General features: G+C 35.2%; 1 protein-coding gene and 1 long non-coding RNA gene across 4 annotated transcripts in view; one reads left to right on the top strand and one right to left on the bottom strand.

Moving 5' to 3' along the window:
- Nucleotides 1-27,779, top strand: part of Pard3b (par-3 family cell polarity regulator beta) — a 993,253-nt gene that overhangs the window by 452,985 nt on the left and 512,489 nt on the right. For all 3 annotated transcript variants that reach the window (XM_048344902.1, XM_048344903.1, XM_048344901.1), the window contains exon 4: nucleotides 1,676-1,785. In XM_048344902.1, the coding sequence (XP_048200859.1) occupies nucleotides 1,676-1,785 (110 nt within the window). The remainder of the gene's footprint in view (nucleotides 1-1,675; nucleotides 1,786-27,779) is intronic.
- Nucleotides 4,886-24,106, bottom strand: LOC125350372. The gene is made up of 3 exons (XR_007210728.1): nucleotides 23,339-24,106; nucleotides 16,086-16,090; nucleotides 4,886-4,896 (listed from the first exon to the last, which is right to left on the bottom strand). It is a non-coding gene; the product is annotated as an uncharacterized LOC125350372 (long non-coding RNA).

Genomic DNA, 27,779 nt, shown 5'->3' with positions numbered 1-27,779 from the left:
ATTTCACATTAAGTCAGGAACTTAATCTTTAAATCACCTGACAAAAGGAAAACAAACATTGGCCTAAGACTGCACTCTTTTCTTTGTTTCTACTCTTATTTTTAAAAATGTTTCACTCAGCAAATGTTGCCATCTATACAATTATGGTATATCAATTGCTTAAGAAATTGTACATGTCAGCACAGATGACTCATTTCTGCAATCCTAGCTACTCAGGAGCACCATGAGGTCTGTGGTTCAAAGGCAGCTGGAGCAGGAAGTTCTTGAGACTCTTATCTCTAATGAGCTAGCAAAAAACAGGAAGTGGAGCTATGACTCAAGAGGTTGAATAGCAGGCCTTGAGTAAAAAGCTCAGGGTAGTTCCCAGGCCAGTGCCCAGCATCTGAGTTCAAGGCTCAGTACAAGCAATATAATATTTTTTAAAAAATAGAGATAGATGGGGAATCATGTGGTAATATGTCTATTAACAAAAAAAGAAATATGGGCTTGGACATGATGATAACTTTCCGGCATAGTCTCTACCTTGAGTAACTTCTTACATTCTTGTCATGAAAGAACATACCTTCTAGAAAAATATTAACAATTTTATGGCTAGGAATGTGGCTTAGTGGTAGAGTACTTGCCTAGCATGCATGAAGCCCTGGGTTCGATTCCTTGGTACCATATACAAAAACAAAATAAAAATTTAAAAATATATATTAACAATTTTATATTATGTTCAGAATTGGAAGGCTTAAGCACATATACAATCAGTTTTGAAAATAACTTAAATGAAATATGTTCTCTAAATTGCAATTTTTTTAGTATATTTGGGAAATATTGATAAATGAGAAATTACATTTCAACTGTTTTCTGCTCTTTTCCTCAAAGCATGCAAATAAAAAATTCATTCTATGTGAGAATGATTATCTGAACTACAAAATATTTTAAAAATTTTTCTCTATTGTGGCCAATTTCATATGAAGCAAATTATTTTAGGCCAAGTTGCAGTCAGAGTAGTTTTGCTGCTAGCTCTGCTAAGGTTGAATTTCATTTGAACTTTCTAATAGTAAGATCTTTTTTCAGGATTTAATAACTGACTCAAATATTTAATAGTGGAAGCTTTTATTAAATTAAAAAGAAATCAGGATATATTTTTTAGAAGAACTAACTTATTTTCTTTATCAATTTTATCTACTCCAGAAGAAAAGGAAGAATGGGACCAATCTTTCTGAATATTTAAATAGACACCAATGCTATAACCCCAGAAAATTATTTATTTCCGTGTGTATCATTATTCATAAGATTTGGTAATCACCAATGGCAGTAATAACTATACTTTTAGCTCTACTGAATAGCAAATCACACCGACTGTGTGAACCTTTTAATATTCACATATATTTCTTACATCAGCTTTTTAGGTTACTGTCTGCTCCACTGCCTAACAGTTCCTGTGAAATGCAAGGCATGTTTCAAATGCAGCCCTTGAGAAAGTGTTTGTTGTTGTTGTTGCATGTGTCCTTCTACCTTGAGAGGACGAAAGATCATTAGAAGGATTAATTTACAAGTGTCCTTAGAAATAGAAGGTTTTTACATAAAAGCATGTTGTAAACCTTTTTAATTAAAGAGAGTTATGCCATATCCTCTTTTCTCCCCAGGTGTCTTCTGACCTCTCACCTCTTACTTTCTTCTGCAGGCACTCCACTGCTGGTGAGGAGAAGCAGTGACCCAGTAGCAGGGCCACCTGTGGACACCCAGCCAAGCCCTTCACACCCTGGTGGCCAGAGTCTGAAACCTGTTGTTTCAGTAAGTATCCTACAATTTGCCTTTCTAGTGAAAGATCAAAGGGCCCTACCCTTACACTTCTCAGGAGAAACAGTATTTGATTAGATACATAGTAAGCAAGAATGATAGTAGATAGATTGATTTATTACTAGTATTATAACAATAGCTGCCGATATTTATATAGTACCCATTATGTACTAAACCCTGTGATAAGTGCTTTATGTTGTCATTGAAACCTCCATATCAAGGTAAGCAAAACTTTTATCTGTTTTAGTAATGAGGAAATAAAACTGAGGAATTTTTGGTACTGTGATGAAGCCTCATAGCAATTAATTGGCCGAGCTCTGAAGTAAAAATAAATGGTCTGGGTCTAAAAAGCATGCTTTGAACAAGTACATGTCATTGTGACGTATTCTGCATTCTCTTGCTTCAGAACGCACAAGGATACAGTCTTCTCTAGTTCTAGTAGGTTAACATAGAGCTTTGTAAATTCATGATGATACCATAGAATGGTGTCATAGATATGTGTTATCTGTATAGAATTTCCAGAATTCTGTATTCATACTAAATAAACATAAAATTATAGGCCAAAAATGGCTCTAACCAAATGTACTTATGAGTGTCATATTTATACTTGATAGGTTAAGTGGAGAATAATATCCTGAAGAAATGTCTTCCTTCCACATAGGACTGTGATATCTTTCTGCTAAATCATCAGTTGCTTTGAGGAGCTGTAATTGTGGTTCATCCATCTAAATAGCCTGAGAGATTTTGCTTAATGACCACATATCAGTGTAATAAGCAATCTTTATTAATGTAACTATATTAAAAATTCTCTTAAAAGCCAAGCTCTTTGCCTCATGCCTTACTGTGAATAGTGGTTTAAGGAAGAGGAAACATTTTATAGGTGTACCAAGATGCTGAGTGAGTTACAGTCTTCCAGTTTGGTCTATAATTTTGTTATCCAGAACTAGTGCAATGTGTATGAGATAGGAATTGCCCTACTAAGCAAATGGATGTTTTCTAATAGATTTATGGCAACATATTGGCATATTTCCTTCCTGAAACAAGGAAGCAATGTCTTGAAAGCATTTTAAATGTAATGTTATCTCACCGTTCTATTAAAAACTATATCTTTTAAGGAAATATACTTAATGGAACATTGCTAAAAATTACACATGTGGTGTATTTTGAAGAGATATGATATGGTTTTAGTTTAATGTGTGTGTGTGTGTATGTGTGTGTGTCCTGGTCCTGGGACTTGGATTCAGGGCCTGGGCCTAGGCACTGTCCCTGGAATTTTTAGCTCAAGACTAGCACTCTACCACTTGAGCCTCAGCTCTACTGGCTTTAGGTGATTAACTGAAGAGAAGATTCTCACATCCTCAGATCTCAGTCTCCCAAGTAGCTAGAATTATAGACATGAGATGCTGATGCCTGACATGCTTTAAAAAAAACACAAAATAAACAAATCATGTATTCACCGAAATCATATTAAACCTATATACACTGGACTTAAGGAAAATAACTATAAAAATGAGAGAATAATTGCCTAAAAGAAAGTAAGTACTACTTAGCATTTCTTTTTACTATGTCTATATACCCTAAAATGAATAAGTCTGATTAGTGTGTTACCATTGTTTGCATGCAGAAAATTCATCACTGTTTATCTCTATATTTTTCTTTTTTATGCTCAGTATTTAGACCAAATGAAATCATATCAGTATTGTTTCCCTTTAACAGGAAATTAGTGCTACTGTCTTTCTAATAGATTCCATAGCCTCACTAACAACATAAGTGAGTTCTGAGTTTGGAGTATGGATCCAGATGATAAATTATTAAAGCAAGGGTGTATTTCCCAATTCAAGAAGAAATGCTGGCACCCCAAATCCTTGTACCTTACTTTTATTCAGGTCACCAAACACGAGCCAGTAACCCCTATATTAACAGTTTAAAGATTCACATTTCCTTTGCTCTCTGTGCATGCAGAGCTGGGGCCATAAATAGGGCTGGACCTCACCTTGCCAAGGGGAAGAAGCTGTTTTAGGCTTCTCTTACTTCGAGAGTAAACTAACCTCTACAACTACTATCATTCTTAACAATCCAAGCCACGTTTCTCATCTTTCTATCTAGAGCCAAGTGTGTAGATAGGCTCAGTGTATGAGCTTTGCACCTAGGGACTGGAAGACCTATGTAACTCCTAGTGGAAAGTCCCTGTACGGCTCAATAGTTTAACCTACTTGATGATTAATGGTTAATCTAACTTAGCTATTCTCTATCCCCCCCACTCACTCTCCAACTCACACCACCAGGTAAACATTTAGCTGTTGTTAGGTTTGGTTCAACCCCAGGGAAATACTCTATTTCTTCTGCAAAGAGTGAGAAAAATCACTAAGTAATGATGTGTAGGAATATCTGTTTTTACCTAGAAAAAATGATCCATTCATGTGTGCATGCCTGTGAGCATGTGTTTATTACACCTTTACTCATATATTTCTGCATTCCAAAATTCTGAACTGTTTAGACCTACACCATTCAATATATCAGTCTGTGGCCATACATAGATACTGAGCATATGAAATCGTTTTGATCCAATTTAAAATGTGTTTTAAGTGAGATATGCACACTGAATTTCAAAGAGTATAAAAATAATGTAAAAGATCTTATCAAATGATTTTATATTGACTTTGTTCAAATAATAAATAAATTTAATATTATGGATTGAATATAATATTAAAGCTATTTTCACCAATTTCTTTTTTACCTAACATAAAAATTTTAAATTATACCTGTAGGTCTTATTCTATTTCAGTGGTTAGTGATCCTCTAGGCAGAAGTAAAATTGGGTAAAGAAGTAATAAAATGGTTTGAGAGCCTTAAGGGAAGATCTTCAAACTCCATCTCATCTCTTGGGTGACAGGACATGACTAGAAAAGTCCTTGTTCCTGCCCATTGTTCTGTCATTATTAATAGCATCCCCCACTAAATCTCTGAGAGATTCCTGTATAGATAAAAGTTGTATTATATTCTACATATGGCCTATAAGTAGTTGCTTTCATTGTTTGCTCAGTGATAAGAGAGAGAATCTGATTCCAAGAGAACCAGGCAAAGTGTCACATCCATAACCCTTACCTGGGGCTTCAGTGTGGCAAGGACCTGAGCCTGAGTGACGTGGATGTCACATTCTCTTCTCTGTCCGATACCACAAATCTCGATGCTGCTTCTATCATTTCAGCCACACAGTACTTAATTTCTCTCATTTGATGAGGAATATGAACTGTGTGATAATATAGCTCTGTAGCAACCAGTGTGAAAATAATTTCTTTTTTTTTTTTTAAAGCCATGTTCAGTTACATTTCAATCCAATATCCAAGAGGGGGAAAAAAAAACAATCAGAATTCCTATCTCTTAAATAGAGTGTTCACATGTAAATAATTCACAGATGGCAGGACCCCAAGTGGCTTATGTTCAATCATTTCTAAGAAATGAAAGTTACTCATAACCCACAGCATATGAATCTGAAGAATGAAGTTTTGACACATTTGATTATGTTGAAATATTGCCTTTAAAACCACAGTTGATGACTGTTATTTTTAGTTGGAGTTCATTAGGCTTACTAAAGAGAAATGATATTTCACTGATACTTGTTTCTGAAAAGTTAAAGAAGTTGTTCTCTTCTGATGATTAAGTTGTTATGAATTGGATGTTTGTGATGTGAACAGTGAAATATATTAGAATTTGTAAAAGGGCCTAAAATAATACAAACATACATACATACATACTACAGGCCTAAATTAGAAAAACAAAATCAAGTTTTCTGTAAGTTCAAATTCTGTAGCCATGTTGAGAAACCACCAAACCTTTTTCATTAAAATAGCACCAGATAACAGCATGGAAATTTGTTTCTTTTCTGTCTTTTTCTGTATCAAAATAGTATAGTTATTAATGTGCAAATAAATGGTTATTAGTCCTTCAAGGCAGTAGCAAATTTTATTCCACTGACTGGCTTTGAATTAAGAAAGAGAATCCTAGGGACAGGATATTTTAGTGACAGTCTGCTTATTGGAAGTCTTACCTTCCTTTCCTTTATTGTAACCTAGTGTTCTTGGCTTAAGGGCATGCCATAAAACCAGGTCCTTGAAATTGATGTTCCTGAATTTGTGGACTGAAGGAAACTCTAAAACAGATGTGATTTTTTTCTTAATATCCGGTTAACTACTATGTTGTTTTATGTTTTAATGACTGTTTATAGTTTTGAATTTAACCCTTAAGGCAGACTGATCCTGCAGGGTGAGTAAATTAAAAAGTGGATTCCTGAAAATTGTCATGATGTGGTTGTTCTCCTTTGGTAAGGGGCATTGTTTTAAGTCATTGCTTGTTTTACATTACTATAATTAAGAAAATATTCATATGATCTCCTAAAGACCATGCCTATATTACATATATCTTAATCTAAAAAAATAAGCTGAATGTTTTTATGGTTGTTAAATCAGAAATCCATGGATGAATTTCAAGGTATCTAAAAATTTCCCTGAAGTAATACAGCATAAATATGTATGTATATGTTGTGTGTGTGTTACATTAAAAGGACTATCACTCTTCAGATTTAAAAAAGATAACCAAATATATCACAATCAAGAAGAACCGTTTGAGGATTCAAATACATGATGGCTTGACAACTACCGATTCTAGGGTCTGAAGAATGATAAAGATTAAGAAGCAGAAAAATTTTCACACTCTCCCAGAAAATAACTAACAAATAGTTAAAGTTATTTTGTACCATTGCCTTTCGTATCCATAGTATAGTATATAATTTCCAGATTTTAAGATGAATAGTGTGGCTCAATTTTCTAATCTGAGATACTAAAAATGCCTGTTTATTCATTAGCTGCACAATTATCAGCTATTCTAAGATTAGGGATGAAAGATGCAGACTGGTTCTGAGGGGATACCCTAAGGAGGAATGTCTCCAGTAGTCCACAGCGTATACAACTCAGAATAGGGGTGATGAACACAATGTTCTCCAGGTGTTTAGGCATCATATCAACAAAACAGTTGTCAAATCTCTACTGGGAAGAGAACAATTAACAGCAGTGATTTTTATACCTTGTAATCCAATGGTGACTGGTCTGACCATTTCCCTCTTGTATGGTGCATAGCTTCTCAAGTAGGTCACATAAACTGAAATAAGAGTCAATGTTTCTCTTAGATTAAATGTTCTCAGATTCATGAAAGATATCACTGCAATATTACAGGTAAAATCAAGTGGCTTGTTAGGATTGAAATCACCAAATTGCCATGGAGATATCAGAAGACATTTGGCTCTGGGTTGCTAATCACCTAACAAACCAGCTAACTACGATATCTCTTCTTTTGTTGTTTATTCTGAATCTGTCTGTATAAAGTGAAAACTGAGTAAGTTTATGTCAAAGCCCAAAACAACATTTAGCAAACATTCTGGACGACTCAATCATACTTTCTCTCCATCAGCCACACAGTTAAGTAGAGATAGAAAAACTAGAATAGAAGAACATCTGTAGATGCCGTGGTGTGTTGAAGGCAAGGCTCTATTGTCTTCCAGTGGGGAGAAATGGATGCCAAGGAACAAAGCGGGTGTGGGAAGGCAGAGGAAGAAATAACATGTAATATGTAATGGTATTATTTAGAGATACTGAAGCCTACAAAAGGTTTTTCGTTTTTCTTTCCCCCGACACAGTGATTTAATAATAGTCCTGGTGTTTGTAGCTCCAGCTGTTCACGCTGTGTGCTGATAAGACCAGAGCTTGGAGACACATTGCAACGATGCTTTTCATATGGCTTTGTTTTTAAGAGATAAAGCTGCCATCCAATATTTCATGATGCTAAATGTTTACTTAGTTTGGCAAGTTTGGGCAGCTTAATTTCTAAAGCAGTTATGCTTGTACAATTCAAGTTCAGGTAGAGAAAATCCAGAAATTCAATTCAATCTCCAGCACACCTTTATTTTATTTTATTTTATTTTTTACCTTATCTTGCCAATGCAAACCAAATTCAGATTATCCATTTTGTGACTAATTAAGGATCTTGAGATATTTGATTCTTGTGTAGGTGTATGCTTCCCCATTCTTCTTCTTGGGTATAGACCCAAACTGATCTAAAAGAACAGTGATTATTCCATAGTCTCATTCAGAAATTAAAAAGCCAACCATGTCAAATCTTCTCTTACTATTTGTTCTGGATCAGTACATAATGAAAATCAAATGTGTTTTGCTTTCATATCAAAATAGGTTAATCACTTAGATATACGATTTTTCTGCAGTGAGCTATCTGGAAATCCTAAGACATGATTCCTGACCCCAGGAAACTTACAGCTTAGTTATGAAGACCAGATCTCCAGCAACTGAGCAGCCTATCTGTGCATAGATCAGATTAACAAATAATACATTTTTAGCAATCAGTGTGAATGTTCTCTACCATTAGTCTGGGTGTTAGCACTCTGTTTAACCTCCCACACTCCTGGAGGAAAATGTTCTGTGAAGTTTCTCTATTAGCTCTTATCTCTCTCAAGTAGAACTACTGGTGAACATGTCTGCATATTTTCAAAACTGAGCTTCTCACAGGCCAGGTCAGTTCATTCATATTGAATTCAAGCTCCCAGGCACAGTGCCCTGTGCGTGATAGGTTATCATAAATACATGACTACATGATTACAACTTCCATTTCAGAGATGGCCAAACTTCTAAGCAATTTTAACTCATCTGGAAAGATATGTCCTTTCTAATAAGTGTATATATGTATATATTGTACGTATGTATGATTTCAATTTTGACATTTCTGTTTGGCATACTGGCATATTCCTCAGATTGTTTTAGTTAAGAATTTTCTGCTTCAGAAAAATGTTTGTTATTAAGAAAAGAGAAAGTGATTTAAACCTAATTTTGCCACTTTATGTATAGGTTGGTGGCTCAGGTCAGCAGTTTGAATTGTGAGACCCACTTTATCTTGTTAGAGCTCTAGCAACAACTTCAGCATAACAGTTGTTTTTTTGAGAAAAAGTAGAAATTATAGGAAAAGAACAAGCTCTCATGTTTATACATGTGAGCCATTATAAAGAATACTTTTGGAAGTTACACTGATATGTGAATAGAGAACAGAAAATAGCAAGTATGCAGTAGTCGACTATCTGCATAGTACTTCTTTCCAACAAAAGTTTGGATGCTATAATCACAAACTTAGTTTTTTGAGTGATTATAGCCTTGTAATTTTCTAGTAACTGTATTCTTTTTTTTTAAATTTTTGATCAAGAATTTCATGATGCTTTCTTCAACCATTACATCTAAGAAGTTTCCCACCTGAATTGTCTTTTCTTCTACCTTTTTAAGATGTTTATTTTTTTTCAATTTTCACTGATATAGCATATGGGTTAATTAAAGAATGTGGGAACATTTACAAGATGTTTCCCCGCAAAACACTAAAAAACATCTGATTCTAACTTTAGCAGATCCAATTGTACAATATGGTTTGAAATTTGCTAAAGATGATGTTTGAGAAAGTTTTCTTCTAATAACTGTGACAATGAGAAAATTATTTAAATTGTGGGTGATGATTTCCCATGACCTTTTATGAAGCTAACAGGACATAGTAAATAGAGAAACCATATGTATCCCACTTGTTGTTAGTGACTTAAATATCCAAACTAGTGACTTCAAGATGTCAGATGTGAATTATTAACTTGGTATAGATGAATGCAACTTTAAATTTTATTTCCATGTCTTAAAATTCAGAAGCATTTATATAATATACTATCTACAATACCAGTATCTGTTTTTATTTTCCAAGTGAACAATAAATGGAAATATATATTTTTAAATACACTCATACAGAGGCAGCAGCATAAAAGCCTGCTTCTGCATATATATCTGCACATAAATTCTTTGGTGGGAAGCTACTACTCAAGTGCAAGTAGTCATGCTGCTCTACTTGAGGATTGATGTCCAGTGTAAGAATTGTGTCATCTATATATTCTCATATTTTAGCAAAGAATTTCCATGCCCTGGACATTTTGTAAAGATCGATGGCATGGATGGAAAACCTTCATGGGAGCTCACCTTGAGAAGAAGCAAGACAAGTGGTACTGAGAGGAAAAGGAAAAGTTTCTCTCTCTCTCTTTTTTTTTCCTCTTAGGTATGCTGTGACTCATAGACTCTCTTCTGATAGGGAATTAGTGTTGCTGTTTTTTCCTCTCACAACAAACTTCTCTAGAGTACAAGTTTCATTTGGTTTCTGTTTTCAAAGTCTAGTAGGGAGTGACATTGTACAGACATTTAAAAGACTTTTCTTTCTCAGGCAGGTGGCTCCTTTCCTAATAGCTCAGTGCTATAAAATAGGGTTCTGATTTAGATGAATCACATTTTAAAAGTAGCTACTGCGTGTGTTTTATGCTCTGGAAACATGCAGCGTGCTCGTAAGCAGCATGTGAGCTTGTCACCAGACAGCTTTTGATGTCTGATTAGATGATCATGGAGACAGCTGGAGTGAGTTCGTTTTGAAGTAACTGGTGTGAAGCACTGGAAAACCCGAAGCTTTCTGACAGGTTTAAGTCAGGTTTTGTAAATTAAAAAAAAAATTATAACTACTTTTAGCAAAACTTTCAAAACATGGAATTAGCTAAAAATCATTTCACACTGACATAGCCCTAGTGTGTGTTTGTTTTTTTTAAACCTGATATTGTCTTTTTCTATCTAGAGCTCTCCATTTGTAAAGCAAAAATGAGTAAGTGGTATTTGCTGCAACAACAACAAAAAAGCCTGTAAAAAGCTATCCTTTTGTAAAAGGAATACATAGATAATGAATGCAATCAAGTCAGAATTGATTGACCTGCTTACGGAAATTATCACCTCCCTTTCTTCTGACTTTCACTTCAATAACTGCCAGTCACCCAAGACTTCTTCATTTTAATTTGTGGATAAAATATATTTGAAATACAGTGATGTACTTATAAAGATCCAAAGATAAAGAAATAGGCATCAAAGCAACCAATCATGTGACAATGGGATATGTGTTTACAGTAACTTTAAAAAGCTCATGCTTTGGTGCACTCATAATTGTATTTCAGTAGTTTCATTAAAATATAAGCATTGTTTAGAGATTACATAACTTGCCTACTGAGATTTCTTATCCAAAATGCTTGGGGCCAGAAGTGTTTTAGATTTGGGATATTTTTGGATTTTGGAAAAGATACATATGAATGAAGGTATGTATGTTTATGTGTATGTATGTATGTATGTATGTATGTATGTATGTATATATGTATAACATGAGGTATCTAAGGACAGAAGCCATGTCTACATATTAAATCATTAGTTCCATATAAACCTTATATATGTAGCCTGAAGATAACTTTGCACATAGTCTTTTTAACGTACCTGAATTTTTCCTCATCAAAGGAGGTCAGGTGTGGAATTTTTCCAGATGGGGTATCATGCCAGTTTTCAAATGCTTTTAGATTTGGAGCACTTCAGATTTTAGATTTTAAGATTGCTGATGCTCAGTCAGTATGAGAGGTTCCTTTATTCTTGGATAAAATAATTTTATACTTATAATATGTGAATATGTGCATGCATACATATGCACATTTGCATATAGCACCTGACTTCCTGCCTAAACATCATTGACAATTCCCAGTGCCACCATAATGCTTGATTTCTTGACATGGATTTTTCAAGCCATTTTCTCCTTATTTTAATTGTGATAAAAAATACACACATAATATTTATCATCTCAACCATCAGTGTTATAATAAATTCATGTTATTGTGTTTCCATCCTCTCACTCTATCTGTAGGACTCTTTACCTTATATTATTAAATTCTGTACCCATTAAATAATAGTTCTAGCTAGCTAGCTAGCTAGCTGCTTTTTCTCTCAATAATTCTAAGACACTTGGTTCCTCAAGAAAATTGTTGCTCAAGGCAATCTTCTTGGAACCAATGTAAAGTTGCTCTGAAAGTAGATGCACAAATACCTTTCTAAGATCCTCTTTTCAGTTATTTTAACTAGATGCCTAAAAAAAATTGCTGGAACCTATGGTTATTTTATTTTCAGGTTCTGAGAAACAACTAAATTGATTTTGACAGAAATGTGTCATTTCACATTCTCACCAAGAATGTACAAGAATTCCATTTTCTCTGTGTGCCTGTGTGTGTATATGTGTGTGTGTGTATGTTAAGTTTTATGGTCTAATAGGTATATGTGTGATATGGTACTTGATTTTTGATTTTGGTTTACATTTCCCTAATGGTTAAATGATGTTAAACATTTTTGTAATGCTTAATAGTCATGTATATACACACATACACACTGTATATAATATATAGTTTACATTATATGTAGTTTACAGTATATAGAGTGTATGTAGTATTATAGTATAGATACTATATTTATATACTACATACTATATATTATAGTTATATATAGTGTTTTATATAGAATTACATACATATATGGTATATAACACATATAGTATATATATGCCATATATGGCATATATATATTATATAAAATATACCATGGTATATGTTATATGCATTATGTACATTACTATATATACTATAGCAAATATGTATATTTAAACACATATATGGTATATACGATGTCATATATATACTAGATATTGTATGTATTACATTATATATAAATGCATATTTATATATTATATTCAGTATATTATAAACACTATATACACATATGGTATATGTACATTATATATGTGCATGTGTGTATATACATTTATATATATATACTGTACATATAGAGAGAGACTGCCCAGATTACTTATTTTTGAATTTAGAATGCTTTTTATTTTGTCACATATGTATAATGGATATTATGTACCGCATATTTTAATACATGTTTTATTATTTTAGACATATTATTTGCAAGTATTACTTTTCTATAGGTTTAATTTTCTCTGAATTGTGTCCTTTGTAAAAAAAATAATTTTCATTAAGTCCAGATTTTCTGTTTTTTCTTTGTCTATGCTTTTGCATCCTATCCAAAAGAATTGCCAATTTGAATATTATGAAGATTCTTTCCCATCTCTTTCTTAGAGTTTTATGCTTTTGATTTTTATGTTTAGATCTGACCATTTTTCAGTTGATTTTCACAACTGGTATTAGACAAGGGCCCAAGTTCTCTTTTTTATATGCTTTGATACAATTTTCTTAGTGCCATTTGTTACAAAGACTGCTCCTCCCTATCAAAATATTAGTGACATTCTTTACAAAAGGAGGAATACCCTAAGTAAAATTTGTATAAAACCTCCACAAAACAGTGAAACAAAATGGGAGGAAAACTACAAAAATTCAGTAGCAAAAAATGTAATCTCACCTTTAAAATGAGCAAGACCTAAGGAGGCATATCTCAAAGAAGACACATGGTTGGGCGACAAGTTGCTAAAAAGATGCTAAATACCAGTAGTCCTCAAGGAAATGCAAAGCAAAACTAAGATGGGCTGTCACCTCACTCAAGTTAGAATGGCTATTGTCAAAAAGACAAAAGACAGTGGTAGAACGGTGTGATGACATGCAATACACTTATACTTCCAAACACACCTTACCCTAGCCTACCTTAGGCATGTTGGAGACACATTAACGTACTATCCAGAAAAGAAACATCTAATACTAATTAATAAAATAATATGGTATCAAATATCTTATGTAATTTGTTAAATACTTATATTTAAGTCATGTTGGCAACATAGTCACTGGAGAATGTGAGTTATTTTCCCCACATATGAGAAGCTACAACTTAATGTCTCTGACCTCAACCAAGAAGTTAATCATATCTTCTACCACCAGCCCAAGAAACAATCTAAGTGTTCAGTTTTCTATTGAATGCTATTGTCTATTGTCTCTGTTGCACTGCCCTGTTTGAAAAATACTTAATAGAACATTCATAATTTGGAGACCATCTGCATACTCAACTATATTATTTCAACCTGTGAGAATTTGCAAGTTCAGCTTCATTGCCTCATTTTATAGCTGTAGAAGCTCAGGCTGAGTAACACAGTTTCCTTAGGTCAGATAGCATCAATAGAATTTGCCTTTAAATGTGTCCCAATTGGCCATGGAGACTGTTCTACCACTGAAATCAAATTCTATCTTGGAAGTAACATTTTCCCCCATGATGCTATCATTGCTCAAATAAATTTAACAATCATGTTTTGAAAAGTTCTTCAAAGCCAGGTTCTGAGCCCTTCCTCCTCAAAAAGTAAGTTTGTTTTCATCATTTTACATTTACATTTTATTTTTCTACCAAATATGGCAGTGTTCTGCTTAAGGCTGAAGCTTACATTACAGAGCTGGTCTCAAATGACTTGACTGTTTACACAGTTCAGATACCCATGTGAAGGAGTAAGACTTGCTACCTCAAAAGAATTTGATGCAGACATTAAAAACACTTAGGGAAAAAGAGTTTCAGATGTGCTTAGAGCACCAGAGCTTAATAGCCATTCTTTGTTTACACAGTTGTCTAGTGGTTAAGACAACTAGATTTTATCCCTGACTCATCCCTTGGCTCTTTGTCAAGCAAGACAAGTATAATTTTGTTCTCCGTTTAGAAGAAGATTGTGTTCTCTCCTAGTCACAGTGGAATTGTAAGGTTAATGCCTTTTATCTTGAGTACAATACTTAGCACACTGTGGGTGTTTAATATATGTTAATAGTGATAATAATGAATGTTGATAATTAAAGGTCTCTTATAATTACTCCATTTCTAATGTGTGTTAAATATAATGAAAGGGAAATGGTCTAGATTAGTCTACATATATACAAAAACCATAGCTAGCCACAGCTCTGATTTTTAGCTTCTTTAATAGTCATATCACACATATGAATTTAGAGTTAAGAAACTCAGTTTGGTGGTAGTTTCACTGGGGTGGAATATGGAGAACCAGTGCTTGGTTCTATGCAAGGCATCTGCAACAGAAAACTATGCTTATGAATGGGAAGCTATGAGAGACTTTTGTGAATGGTGCTTAAACACGGGAAGTTGTCATCAGATACCAGTTGTATGATGTATTTCTGTGAGGATTGTATGGGAATAGGATACCAGCTCAGAAAAACAATTAGCAAACAGATTTGCTTAGAAGGCCTATAGAAGACGTAGTTGGAATAGAAGTAGTAATATAACTAGTAACTCAGGAAATTCAGCTTGGGAAAGCATTCCTTGGGCTCACAGATCCATGGTTCTTAAGTTTGTTATTCCATAAGGAATGAGGGTGATAATGACCTAGAAGAGCAACAGGCTTCCATGGTTAAGAATATACATGACATGCTGATGGTGATGTTCTGTTCAAACCCAGTTCTACTACTATCTAGCTGGATGATTTTTGTCAAGTATCTCTCTGCTTCGGTCTCATTTTCCTCCCTTTTAACGCACTGATAATGGCACTTACTACATAGAATCGGATTAAGAAACAGAGTAAATGATTATTTGTAAAAGTTCTCAGAACACAAAGGTAAGCACTGTATGTTAAGTAAATGTGTATATCAGTTTTGTTCTGCATATGGAGAAGTCAATGATGATAGGATAAAAGAGACAGCTGAGGTAAGTCTGAGAGTAGATGGATTTCATCAAGTTTATCTTTAAGGAAGGCACTTAGCATGCAGCTGGAGAAAAAGGGTGATTTCTAAAATCAAGTATTAAATGCATTAATTCTCTTTTGCTTCTTGACTTTTTCAAGTTCTACTCACTTCAAAAAAACAAAACACCACAGTACTTCTCTGAACACCTATTCTTAAGGCAATATTGGAACTACATCTCTAATCCAGCATAACTATCTTGATATGAAATAGTTATTGTCCTTGGAAATATTTTCTTTTCTTTTTTTTGCCAATCCTGGGGCTTGGACTCAGGGCCTGAGCACTGTCCCTGGCTTCTTTTTGCTCAAGGCTAGTACTCTGCCAATTGAGCCACAGTGCCACTTCTGGCCTTTTCTATATATGTGGTACTGAAGAATCGAACCCAGGGCTTCATGTACAGGGGGCGAGCACTCTTGCCACTAGGCTATTTTCCTAGCCCACAAATATTTTATTTAAGTTAGGAACCTAGAGAAAAAAAGAACAGGAAAGGAAGTATTATTAAGGAATAGGACCACTTTGAGTATTTCAAACCTGCCATCCATTAGCTCTATAGTCTTCCTGCTCTGTTGTGCTTCCCACTCTATTTTTTTTCTTTTATTGTAAAGGTGATGTACAGTGGGGTTACAGTTACGTAAGTCAGGTAATGAGTACTTTTCTTTTTCACCCCTCCTTCATTTTCTCCCAGATTTTCTCTTCCCACCCCTCCTCCCCAAGTTGTATAGTTAATATCCAACATAGTGTCTAATGACTATCACTGTTGAATTGGTTCACCCTTTGACCCACCATTTCTGTGCTTCCCTTTTCCCTCCCCAAATCAGATAAATATATATAAGACAAAGGGTACAGAAACAAGAAACAAGGACAAGGGGAATAAACCAAATGGGGTAGGGGTGTATAAAGAACTGTGAACAGTGCAGTAAACAACTTCTTGTTTCCATTTCTTGGAGTTCACTTAGGTAAGCATCATCTCATATGATCAGATGCATATAGCCATTCACTTTTATTATTATTTTATTTGATAATATGTTAAAGATGATGTACAGAGGGGTTATAGTTACATAGGTAAGGAAATGAGTATCTTTTATATATATTTTTATTATCAAACTGAATTACAGAGAGGTTACAGTTTCATACATTAGGCATTGGATACATTTCTTGTACTGTTTGTTACCTCGTGCTCATTCCCCCCTCCCCCCTCCCCTTCTCCTTCCCCCCCTCCACCCCATGAGTTGTTCAGTTCATTTACACCAAACAGTTTTGCAAGTACTACTTGGAAATGAGTATCTTTCTTGTCAAATAGCGTACCCTCGTTTTCTCCCACTTTCCTTTCCCTCCTCCCCTCCTCTCACTCCCCCCCACCGGTTGTCAAGTTCACTCTGTCTTTACTCACTTCTTCATGTGTCTCTGGCACATCACTTTGCTAAAACAAGTCTGAGGCACCACCTTCTTTTATATTCTTCTCTGAAATGCTGTTCCTAAGTACAGTGTGGCAACTTTTAAAGTAATATTTGAAGTTATGTATGATATGACAGCAGTGGGAATCATGAAAATAGTGGGGGAAGCAGTATTTAACATAAGATCAAAATGTCAGAGGTCAGAGTGTGAGTCACATAGAGAAAATAATACTTGTGCCCTCTTATCACATGCTTGTTCCCTGATGTGGACATGCTCTGTGCTACCAGGTGGAGCTGACTCTTCTCTCCATACTTCTCTATTTCCTCTCCATCCATCCCACCAAACATAGTAATCTTTACTTCTGTCATTAACAGTGAGAACACGTATCTTTTACATGTGTTTGTATTACCCTACTTTCTCTAGAATGGAAGCATGATGAGGACAAAGATTGTGGTTTTCTAGTTTGATCACCCAACATTACGTGCATGGCAGGTGTTTCATAAGCCATGGAATACATGAATGAGTGAATGAATGCATAAATAGAGCAATGGATAAGTGAATGGAAATTTTTAAAAAGACAAATTATTAGATTGGAACTTACTGATATTTTTTGAAGGGAAAGAGTTATTTATTTGCTTTTCTGTTTTGTTCTATGCCATTCCTGGAACTTGAACCTGGGTACTGTCTCTGACTCTTTTGCTAAAATATAATGTATCACTTTGACCCACAGCTTCATTTCTGTCTTTTTTGAAAGTTAATTGGACATAAGGGTCACATGGACTCTTCTGCCTGGACTAGCTTTGAACCACAATCTTCAAATGTCAACCTCCTGAGTAGCTAGGATTACAGGAGTGAGCCTCTGGCACATGTCAGGAGAAGATTTTTTTTTTTTTTTTTTTTTTTTTTTTTGGCCAGTCCTGGGCCTTGGACTCAGGGCCTGAGCACTGTCCCTGGCTTCTTCCCGCTCAAGGCTAGCACTCTGCCACTTGAGCCACAGCGCCACTTCTGGCCGTTTTCTGTATATGTGGTGCTGGGGAATCGAACCTAGGGCCTCGTGTATCCGAGGCAGGCACTCTTGCCACTAGGCTATATCCCCAGCCCTCAGGAGAAGATTTTTGAAGGCAGTATGTAGGTAAAGAGTAAAGTGTTTTTAATGGTATTATTTCATCCACTTGAAATGAATGTCTCATTCAGTTTTAAATAATGAACTAAGGAAATTTGTTTATATTTAACGTCCATGTCACAAAGTAAAGCAAATGTGGGTCTCTGACAGTATTATGACATTCCTGCAATAATATATTTCTGATTCTATCTATGAAAGTCACTTTCTATTTTGTTTCATGTAAAACATGGTAGCAATGAGGTGAGGGAATTTGTTTGGAAATGACTACAGAAGTTCAATTTCTACCTCCGATCACTATTTTCTTAATGATTTGTGTTTATGTAATTTATTATCTGTGTATTTTTGTAGCAATAATGATAGAGCCCATCAAAATGACTATTTAAACCCCAAATCTGAGATTTTGCAAATTTCTGTCTCTAAATGAGTAAATAAACTAAAAAATAGAGCAATGTGTTATCCAAAATATGGATATCAAAAATTTTGTTCTAGGACCAAAATGATTTTCTGAATATCTACAAAATATTTTTCATAAAATTACAAATAGCATCCTTCCAAGGTTCTCTCTTCCATTCTTTGCTTAGCTGCCTTCAATATTAAGAAAAGTTATCAAACTATACTATGTTCACCTTTTGCATGATTAAACCTCAGGTGATTTAAACTTATATATGGTGTTTTCCTTTTCTACCAAGCATACTTGAACTGATTTATTGAATCATGTAACCTGAAATGATTTGTTGTAGGAATTGTCAACCTGATTGTGGGTTCTTAAGTTCATGAGAATTTTCAAATTGTCATGATAACAAGTAAAATCCAATAATATTTTAAAGCCATAAGCCTACACATCAACTTTAGAATCAGATTCTTCTGATGTAACTTGGAGAAAAATCTGGCATAATTTAATTCATCGCTTAATTCTTAATTGAATTAATATCAGATATGAATACCATTAAGGAGAATAAAACTTTGTCCAACTCTAATAATATTTCCTATTTTGACAATGACATTTCTGAGATATTTTACACAAAAGTATGGGCCCTCTCTGTGATGTAGCTCTTGGTATCCGCTTCCATTGAACAATTATTGGATGCTCATTTGTACAGAATTTAATAAATTCTTGAGGAGGTGAAAGGTTTGTTGTTGTTTTATTGTTTGTCTTTTTGAGGGCCTTGTTTTTGCTAGGCTGTTATCAGATCATTGAGCCATGCCACCAGCCCTTGTTTTGTATATTTTGCTTTTGTTGTTATTTTGAAATGCTAAGCCATGCGAATGGATATGAATGGAGCAATCAAGACAAATCACTTAGAAATGGCATTGTAGCTAGAAGGATTAAAAAATAAAAATAGAAAGATGAGAAATAGCATGATTTTCCCACTAACTATAAATATGTTAGTCTTATTAGGAGAATATTGAGAGATCAAGAGTCAAACCATGGAGGACACACAAACATACCACACACACATCACATATATATATATATATATATATATACATATCATCACACACATGCATCACACACACACATACATACATACACACATCACTACATAGCTTGACTTTTACACAAGATCACTGAGGAGTGTTAGCTGGAAACACTTAACTTACAACTTTGCATGGACCTAAGTTAAAAGTACAAAAACACCTAGGACAGTGTTGGGATTCAGAGAAGAGGGAACAAAGACTTGAATTACAGCATGATTTCTTTATCATGTAATACTCTATGACTAATTTTGTAATAATTACAAAACACTCATTTCCATACTCACTTTGGCCCAGTCATTCTAAGTCCTTTAACTATATTATTCTGTCCAATTCTCATAAAAACTTAGTGAGGTAGAAACTATTTGTGTTTCATTTTATTGATAAGAAAATTGAGTAAATAAGTAAAGTTAAAATATTCAATCACAAAGCTAATAGCTATAGTATTAAGTGTTTGGGGAATAAAACTTACATATGGGGATTGAGGATGTACCTCAGGGATTGCACTCACTTCTAACCTGCATGAGACCCTTAAATCACACACACACACACACACACACACACACACACACACACACACGCACGCACGCACATCACTTCACAGAATCTAGGTATGTGGGAATAACATATAAGAGGTGTGAAGAATAATTTTCTTGTTTTATGCTCAAATATTCTGGCACATAGAGTTCTACCAATTAACATATAGGACATAGGGTTAGTTTGTGGCAAAGATGCAAATGAGGATGCATGGAAACCAAGGAAATAAGTCTGCAAAACTTGAACAATTGATGACTCTATAACAGAAATTTCAGGAGATAAAAATTGGTGGAAACTGTTTTTCTGCTGGTTGAGAAAGAAATTGGAGACAAAGAGGAGAAATAGCTCTCTACAACTCATAATCACATCGAAGAGAACACACACAGAGTCTGTTAATAACAACTGCAGAGCTCTTTTAATTTCAAGTGGCAAAAGTACTATAAAAAATTACCATAGCCCAAGAGTGAAACTAGTCCAGACGCCCCTCAATGCATGAATGGATCAAGAAAACGTAGCATATATACACAATGGAATATTACTCATTCATTAGAAACAATGGTGCTCTATTATTTGTGAAGAAATGGAAAGACCTAGAAAAAATTATATTAAGTGAACTAAATCAGGCCCAGGCATGTTGTCCCTTATATGTGCAAACTTTCTATTAGCTTATAAACTTATAAGTAACCATGTTGGGTGGTATGCAAGTATATAGAAATGTATTAAGTGAAATAGGATAGAGTCAAATGTAGTTATGAAACAGGGAGAATTCAAGTAGGATAATTCCTTAGAAAGGAAGTGGGTTCTTGAAAGGGGTGATGAGGTCAATGGGAAGAGAGTTAGATAAGTGAAGAGGAGAACGTGGGGAGAATGCTATGAAGAATGCAATGTATATCCTATAAAACGAAGAAAAGTGAGGGGGGGATAGGTGAGTATGTTAAAAAGAGTGACAAAGATCATAACGCATTGTATTCATAAACTTCCTTGTTAAATGGTAGCTTCTTTTTACCACTACTTAAGGATAATTTTAAAAAGGAAAATAGAGCTACTAAAATGGAAAATAAAGGGGCTGGGGATATAGCCTAGCGGCAAGAGTGCCTGCCTCGGATACACGAGGCCCTAGGTTTGATTCCCCAGCACCACATATACAGAAAACGGCCAGAAGTGGCGCTGTGGCTCAAGTGGCAGAGTGCTAGCCTTGAGCGGGAAGAAGCCAGGGACAGTGCTCAGGCCCTGAGTCCAAGGCCCAGGACTGGCAAAAAAAAAAAAAAAAGGAAAATAAAATGTCGTGGCAACAGGAAACAAAAAGATTCCATCCAAAAGAAGGTTCACATAGTCATGTAAGAAACTCTGGAGCACCCACCCACACTGTGGGCAGTGAAAGAGAAAAACCAGCATCAGAAAAACAAAACAAAACTGGCATCCCCTTTGGATAATTGCTTCTGCTTCAAACTTCCATGGTTTCATCATGTGTACATGTAGGCCAGCTTCCTCAATGCAGGGCCATGTGTAGCTGCTAGGCACTCTGTGTTTCCCATCTCCAGAGCAGAGTTCATATTTTTTTGTATGCCTGTAGAAAGGTGTCTGGCTGGCCTTGAATAGACACTTAAGACATGGCATTTTTCTTTTCTTTCTCTCTCTTTTTATTTCTTGTTCAACCACTCTGGAAAACAGTATGGGGGATCCTCAAAAAAACCTAAACATAGAACTATCCTGTGACCTAGAAATCCAGCTCCTGGGCATTATCCAATAGAGCACAAAAAAGGATAAAGCCAAAACCACACTTATTATTTATTGTAGCATTACTTACCATAGCCAAGATATGGAATCAGCCCAGATGCCTCTCAGTGCATGAATGGGTCAAGAAAATGTGGTACATTTACTCAATGGATTTCTCCTCATCCATCAGGAAGAATGGCGTGGCTATTTGTAAGAAAATGGAAAGACTTGCAGAAGAGTATGTTAAGTGAAGTAAGGCAAACCCAGAGAAGCACAGGTTGCATGGTTTCCCTCATTCCTGGGAACTAGTATGTGCCTATGAATCTAGAGGTAAGCACCCCGGGAAGCACCCAAGCAGTTATAAATGAATTAACTGGAAGTATGGAGAATGCAAATAGTATAATTCTTTAGAAAGACTAAGTCAAAGCTTAACAAAATAAGTACCAGGAAATGGGAACTTGCAAGATAGGTAGGGGAAACAAGAGGAGAGGGTTAGAAGAATGAATGGGGGAAATGAGTAGAATGCAGGCAAGAAAGCATTGTATATGCCACAGAACTGAGAGAAATAAGGGAAGGGGTGGGTTAAAGGGGGATGAAGATGTTGAAGGGATGGTATAGCTCAAGATGCATTGTATACATAAATTGCTTTGTTAAATGGCAAAATAATCAATACATAAACCTAAAAATTAAGAAAAGTGAGGCAAGTTGTAGGGTTGGAGAGGTGGGTAAGAATGTTCAAAGGAGTGACATTGATCAAGAGGCACTGTATTCATAAACTGCTCTGTTAAATGGCAACTCCTTTGTATACTACCTAAGGAAAATAACAATATACTAAAAAGAAAACAATTTATAAAGACATGGCATTTTTAATCAACCACAGCAACCAAGTCTGGAGGGAGTAGTTTGCAGACATTTGATACCTTGTTCCAAGAAGTAATGATAAGGTTAGAACATGGAAAAAACTGAGGAGATATCCCTGTAGATGTACACTCAGAACAAAGATCCTGAATAAAAAATTAATAACCACAGTTAATTTTGTCAGGAAGAAGTTCAGCATCAAGGTGATTAAGGGAGCTTCCAAGTAAATGATAGCCTGATCTATATCTTCTGAGAAGGCTAAGAATTCAATAAACATGAAGAACATAGCCAGAAATTCCATGTTAATAACAACAAAACTATGTTTAAAGTGCTGGAAGGAGGCAAACCTTCCTGTGTAGAGTAGAAGTTTGGAAGAGTTGCTTCTCAGAGCCCTGGGAAGAAGCATGGCTTGCCTCAAAAATACCTGTGGAGTCTGCAGAAGTACCAGTTGCCGAGCTGTTGAATAGAATCAGTGGATGGAGGGGCCAGAATATCTACATCTCAAACAAGTTTTTGTGGGACATTTCTAGAGCAATTAGAACCTGATGTGAAATTGGGTCATACCAAGTGACTGGATGTGACCTGTGGAGAGCAGGCTTCTTGGGCACCATGAGATGGGCTCGGCTGCTTTATCATGGGAACAGAAATGGAAGAACCCTTTAGAAAGCACATCATTGTAAAGCTACTCGAAAAAAAAAAAAAGATGCTGCAGAGAGAGACACACACAGAATGAGATCATTTATTAACAAATTAATAAACATCCTGGAGATGTGGAAAAACAGATTAACTGTAACGTTTTGTGTGAAATTGGGCAGTTAGAAAAAGCAAAACCCAAATCCCAAACAAACAAAAAAATTCTTCAGGACAGTCCACTGAAGAATAAAAGAGTGATGAAACCCAAATGACTTGTTTCATTAGAATAATTTTACATAGCAAAAAAAATGCCCTGACATGATGGGTAATTTAAGCCATAAACACATATTTTCATTCATTCTCCAATCAATAAATCATATTTAGCAACATTAGCTACCCTGGACAGGTGGACAAGCTTGCAACAACAACAAAAATGAAAACTATCCATCTCTCTAGAAAATGTAATTATATCTGAGGCTACAGAAGCAATAATCCAGGACGCAGACTCCCTTAGGTCTGGGAACATTAATATGTTAATATGTCACATTAATATGTCAAGTAACCGACATGGACAAAATGTAAGAAAAGATAAAGTTTCTGCCCATAGATTCTGCTCTCAATTTAGCTGAGGTACTAAGCTTCATCTGATTGTGTTGAATGCCCTTTTAGTATTTCTTTGTCTGGCAGGAGTCCTGATGTTTGCCTACATGGTTAACATCAATGCTGTGGAGATATTATTTCTCATCAAACAGGTGCTTTTCTTGTGAATGTTAGCAATATTCTGATCATCAGGAAAACTGCACTAAAGGAGGAGTCAATAAAGCATAAAACTCTAAATCACATATGATTCTGGGTTTCTCCATGAGTTAAGAATAGAGTATCCAAGGGCTGGGTTTTGTAGCACAATGATGGAATGCTTTCCTAGCATTTACAGGGTCTCAAGTTCAAGCCTCAGCACAACAAAAAACATTAAAAAAAATAAGAAAAGGTAGAGAGGATGACCAATAGTATCAAATGTATACCTTAAGATTCTTCAAAATGATCCCTGTTTTCTGTATAGCTCTATGTCGGGGTTTTTAGCTCCCCCCGCCCCCGCGCTCCCCCCACCTCGGGGGAGAGACCAGGAAGGCACACCAGGACCAGACAAGCCATGAAAGGAAAGGGCTGACAGACCACCCGCACCCGGCCCTCCCTCACCAGAGGACAATCAGATGCATCTGGGAGTCAAGTCATGCCAGATCTTGTTTATTGAGGAAGTACATACAGCTAAATAGGGCACAGGAGCCAATCAAGTCAAAGATCGGCAGGAAGGGGAGGGGTGTAAGGTGGGGCATGAGCTGTCTGTCCTTGGGTGCCATCTTAGCCACACATGACCCCAGGACTGAGAAACAGGTGGGGCCAGCTGGTTGACTTCCGGGCATGTCCCACAGTTCTGTTCTTTCCCAGCTCTGATATTCCTGGTTGCTATGTCTTTTCTGTCTCTGTAATCTTTGCCCATGACAGCTGCTCAAAGACAGCCCACTAGTTGGCATAGAGAAGATTTTTACGGCTTTTTATGGATTTCACTGCTTCTTCATAGAATCATTGGATTGTTCCTTTAATCCCTACAGGTTCAGCTAACTGGAAGTTATATTTAAAAGATTAATTAAATTAAGCATTCTTAGCAAGATTACATCATAAGTGATATCTACTTCTTATACACCAGATCAGAAGACACATATTATCTGTTTTGTTTTGTTTTTTCACCATTAGTAACCCAAATTTGATTAGTAGGTTAAGGTGATGATGACCTCATTCCTCCATCACTAACATGAATTTCTTCTACTTAGAATGGGAAACAGTCATGTAAGTGCCAACTTTGGCAATAACTACTGGCAAGAGGATTGATAACTGATAACTTTGCAGAGAAATAATTGTTTCATTAATAATTACTCAGTGATGACTTTTAATACTTTGGTTTCTCCATCCCACTGATATTTTTTTATCACAGTGTTTTCCACAACTTTCTGTAACTGGAGTTATTTGATGACTCTGAAATACAATACATGTTAGTAAATGTCAAAGATGCTTAGTGTTTTTGCTTCACATGACTAATCTTCAAAGTACAGAATTTCTTTTAGATAGTATGCAATAATGGGAGGCTTCCTTTGGCTTTTTTATTGAGTGGACTGGAGTTGTCACAGGTCTGTATTGTGGTAACTAACAATGGTTTCTCGTGAACAGCTTTGCTGAGTGGAAGCCCCTTTCTACTAGCTCCTATGCTCTTGATGAGATTGTTCACTTTTACAAGTCTCCTTGCTTTCTATAACAGTAAGATTTCCTTAGGTCACTTTATACTTTACCTTCCCCAGACTTGTTATCTGTCTCCTTTCAAAATCTGTGGAAAATACCACTAGAGACTGAAAGCAGGCCCTAGGTATGTGCTGTCTTTCTGGGAATGCACCACTTTCATTACCAGGCATAGAAAATACATTAATACATAGAAAGACATGAATATACATATATATGTAATTAAAATATTGGGTTCAAATTAATATAATTCAATTTTAGCATTTGAGGTTAATTTCTTTGATTTTTGAATTACTTACTTCAACCCTGAAAGTCCTGATTGCTTTAGATTTAATATTTCTCACTTAATTAATATGGTGACTTTAGCACTTTCAGAATAACAGCATCACCATTTCAACAAGCAACAAGAGATGCATTTGCAAAGTATTATGATTGAAAGTTATTTTTATTTTCTTGTTTTCCATTGCTGTATATACGTGCTTACAGAGATAGACATGCATATATATTTTTTTCTCCAAAATTTCTTTTTCTATCTAAACATGACCATCACCTTCAGGCTTTCCACTTACTTGTTGTTATTCTGCCACTTCTTAATATTTTTATCCAAGTGAATTCAAGTTTTATTTTTAAAGAACTCCACACAATGGTCACAAACATTTTAAAGTTATTGGTTAATTATATTCAGCAATCTGTTTGAGCAGTTTTTGTGTTGGTGTGATTAATGCCTTCTCATAAATAGACTTTTTTTAAACCACTGAATTTACTTCTTGATGATTTCATGTTTTTTGTGGTCATTTTTTTGTTTTTATGTTTGTTTTGTTTTGTGTGGGGGACACATTCTCATTACTCAGCCCAGGTCAGCCTCAAATATGCCATCCTGTTGCCTCAATATCCCGAGCACAAGAATTAATATTGTATGCCAGCAGACTAGGATTTTATTATTGTGATTAGTTCTATGGCAGAGACTATGTAAAAAGTAAGGTAAAATTCTTAGGACACCATTAATGAATATACTACTTGGATATACATTTCCAGCTTTTTAGGTTGCCATATATAGAGTTTTGCTATAGAGTTTTGAAGGTATTATATTTCATCATCTGGAACATCTATTGTTATCAGCCAAAAGTCATATTCTCTTTATTTTCAGGTTGTTCACTTTCACTGTATTCTCAATGTCCCTTGAGGTATGATTTCAACCTGGTTGATTCATATCAGCAGTCATCACCACTGGAAACACTAGTACTTCACCATTTTTGCGTTGTGGTATTTTCTGGCATCTCTGGGGCCTGTTAATCTGTTCTTCCACACTTCAGGTCTATGGCTGGAACCCCCCTCACTAGTGTTTTCATTCAGTTTTCAGGCTTATTATGTTGTATATTTCACTGTTGGGTCATTTGTCTTTTTAGATTTAACAGTGTGTTTTTATGGTTTATCTTTTATTCTTTCTGTTTTAGCAGAGGAGCTCCTATCACTGTGATAGAAGTCACAATGATTGTTTTAAATGAAAGACGTTAACTGCCATTTTCTACTTTACTACAAAATAAATACCTGTCTATTATTAGTGGAATATTGTACCATACAAATTTTTTATTTCATCTTTCTCAGTTTTAAAGATAAATTGTCACTTATGTTTCTTCTTATTATGATCAGCTCATCTCACTTAATAAACATCATACTTTTAATTACTGCATCTTCCTATAAAGAAATAAGATGAAATGTTGAAAATGATATCATAGTTATTAATAATATGCTTAAGAATTCTACATTAAAAGACATGTTTCTTTCATGAATTTGGACTTAGACTTAAAATAAAAGGTTAATTAAAGTTTTAGGAGAGATAAACAAATATTTTATATTAATGTTCACAAACTATTATACAAATTAGTCTGGATATTTTAAATCTAAACATATATATGTGTATGTGTATGTATATATGTATGTACGTACATATATACACACATGTATGTATGTATATATGTACGTACATACATACACATACACACACATACATATATACTTGCCAGTCCTGGGGCTTGAACTCCAGGCCTTAGCACTGTCCCTGGCTTCTTTTTGCTCAAGGCTAGCACTCTACATCTTGAGCCACAGTGCTACTTCTGGCATTTTCTGTTTATGTGGTGATAAGGAATTGAAATCAGGGCTTCATGCATGCTAGGCAAGCACTCTACCACTAAGCCACATTCCCAGCCTCTAAACATATTTTAATGCTTAAAAATAATATTTAGTATACAGAAATTGAACATGGTAAGGATGAAAATAGCATTTTTCTAATTGTATTCATTTACTGTCTAAAAAGTCATTCTTGTTACTTGCTTTGAACATATTTCTTAATTTAGTTCTAATAGTTCT

This window comes from Perognathus longimembris, chromosome 4 (genome assembly GCF_023159225.1).
Source record: "Perognathus longimembris pacificus isolate PPM17 chromosome 4, ASM2315922v1, whole genome shotgun sequence".
Classification (NCBI taxonomy): Eukaryota; Metazoa; Chordata; class Mammalia; order Rodentia; family Heteromyidae; genus Perognathus; species Perognathus longimembris.
This window is presented reverse-complemented; position numbering and strand designations above follow the sequence as displayed.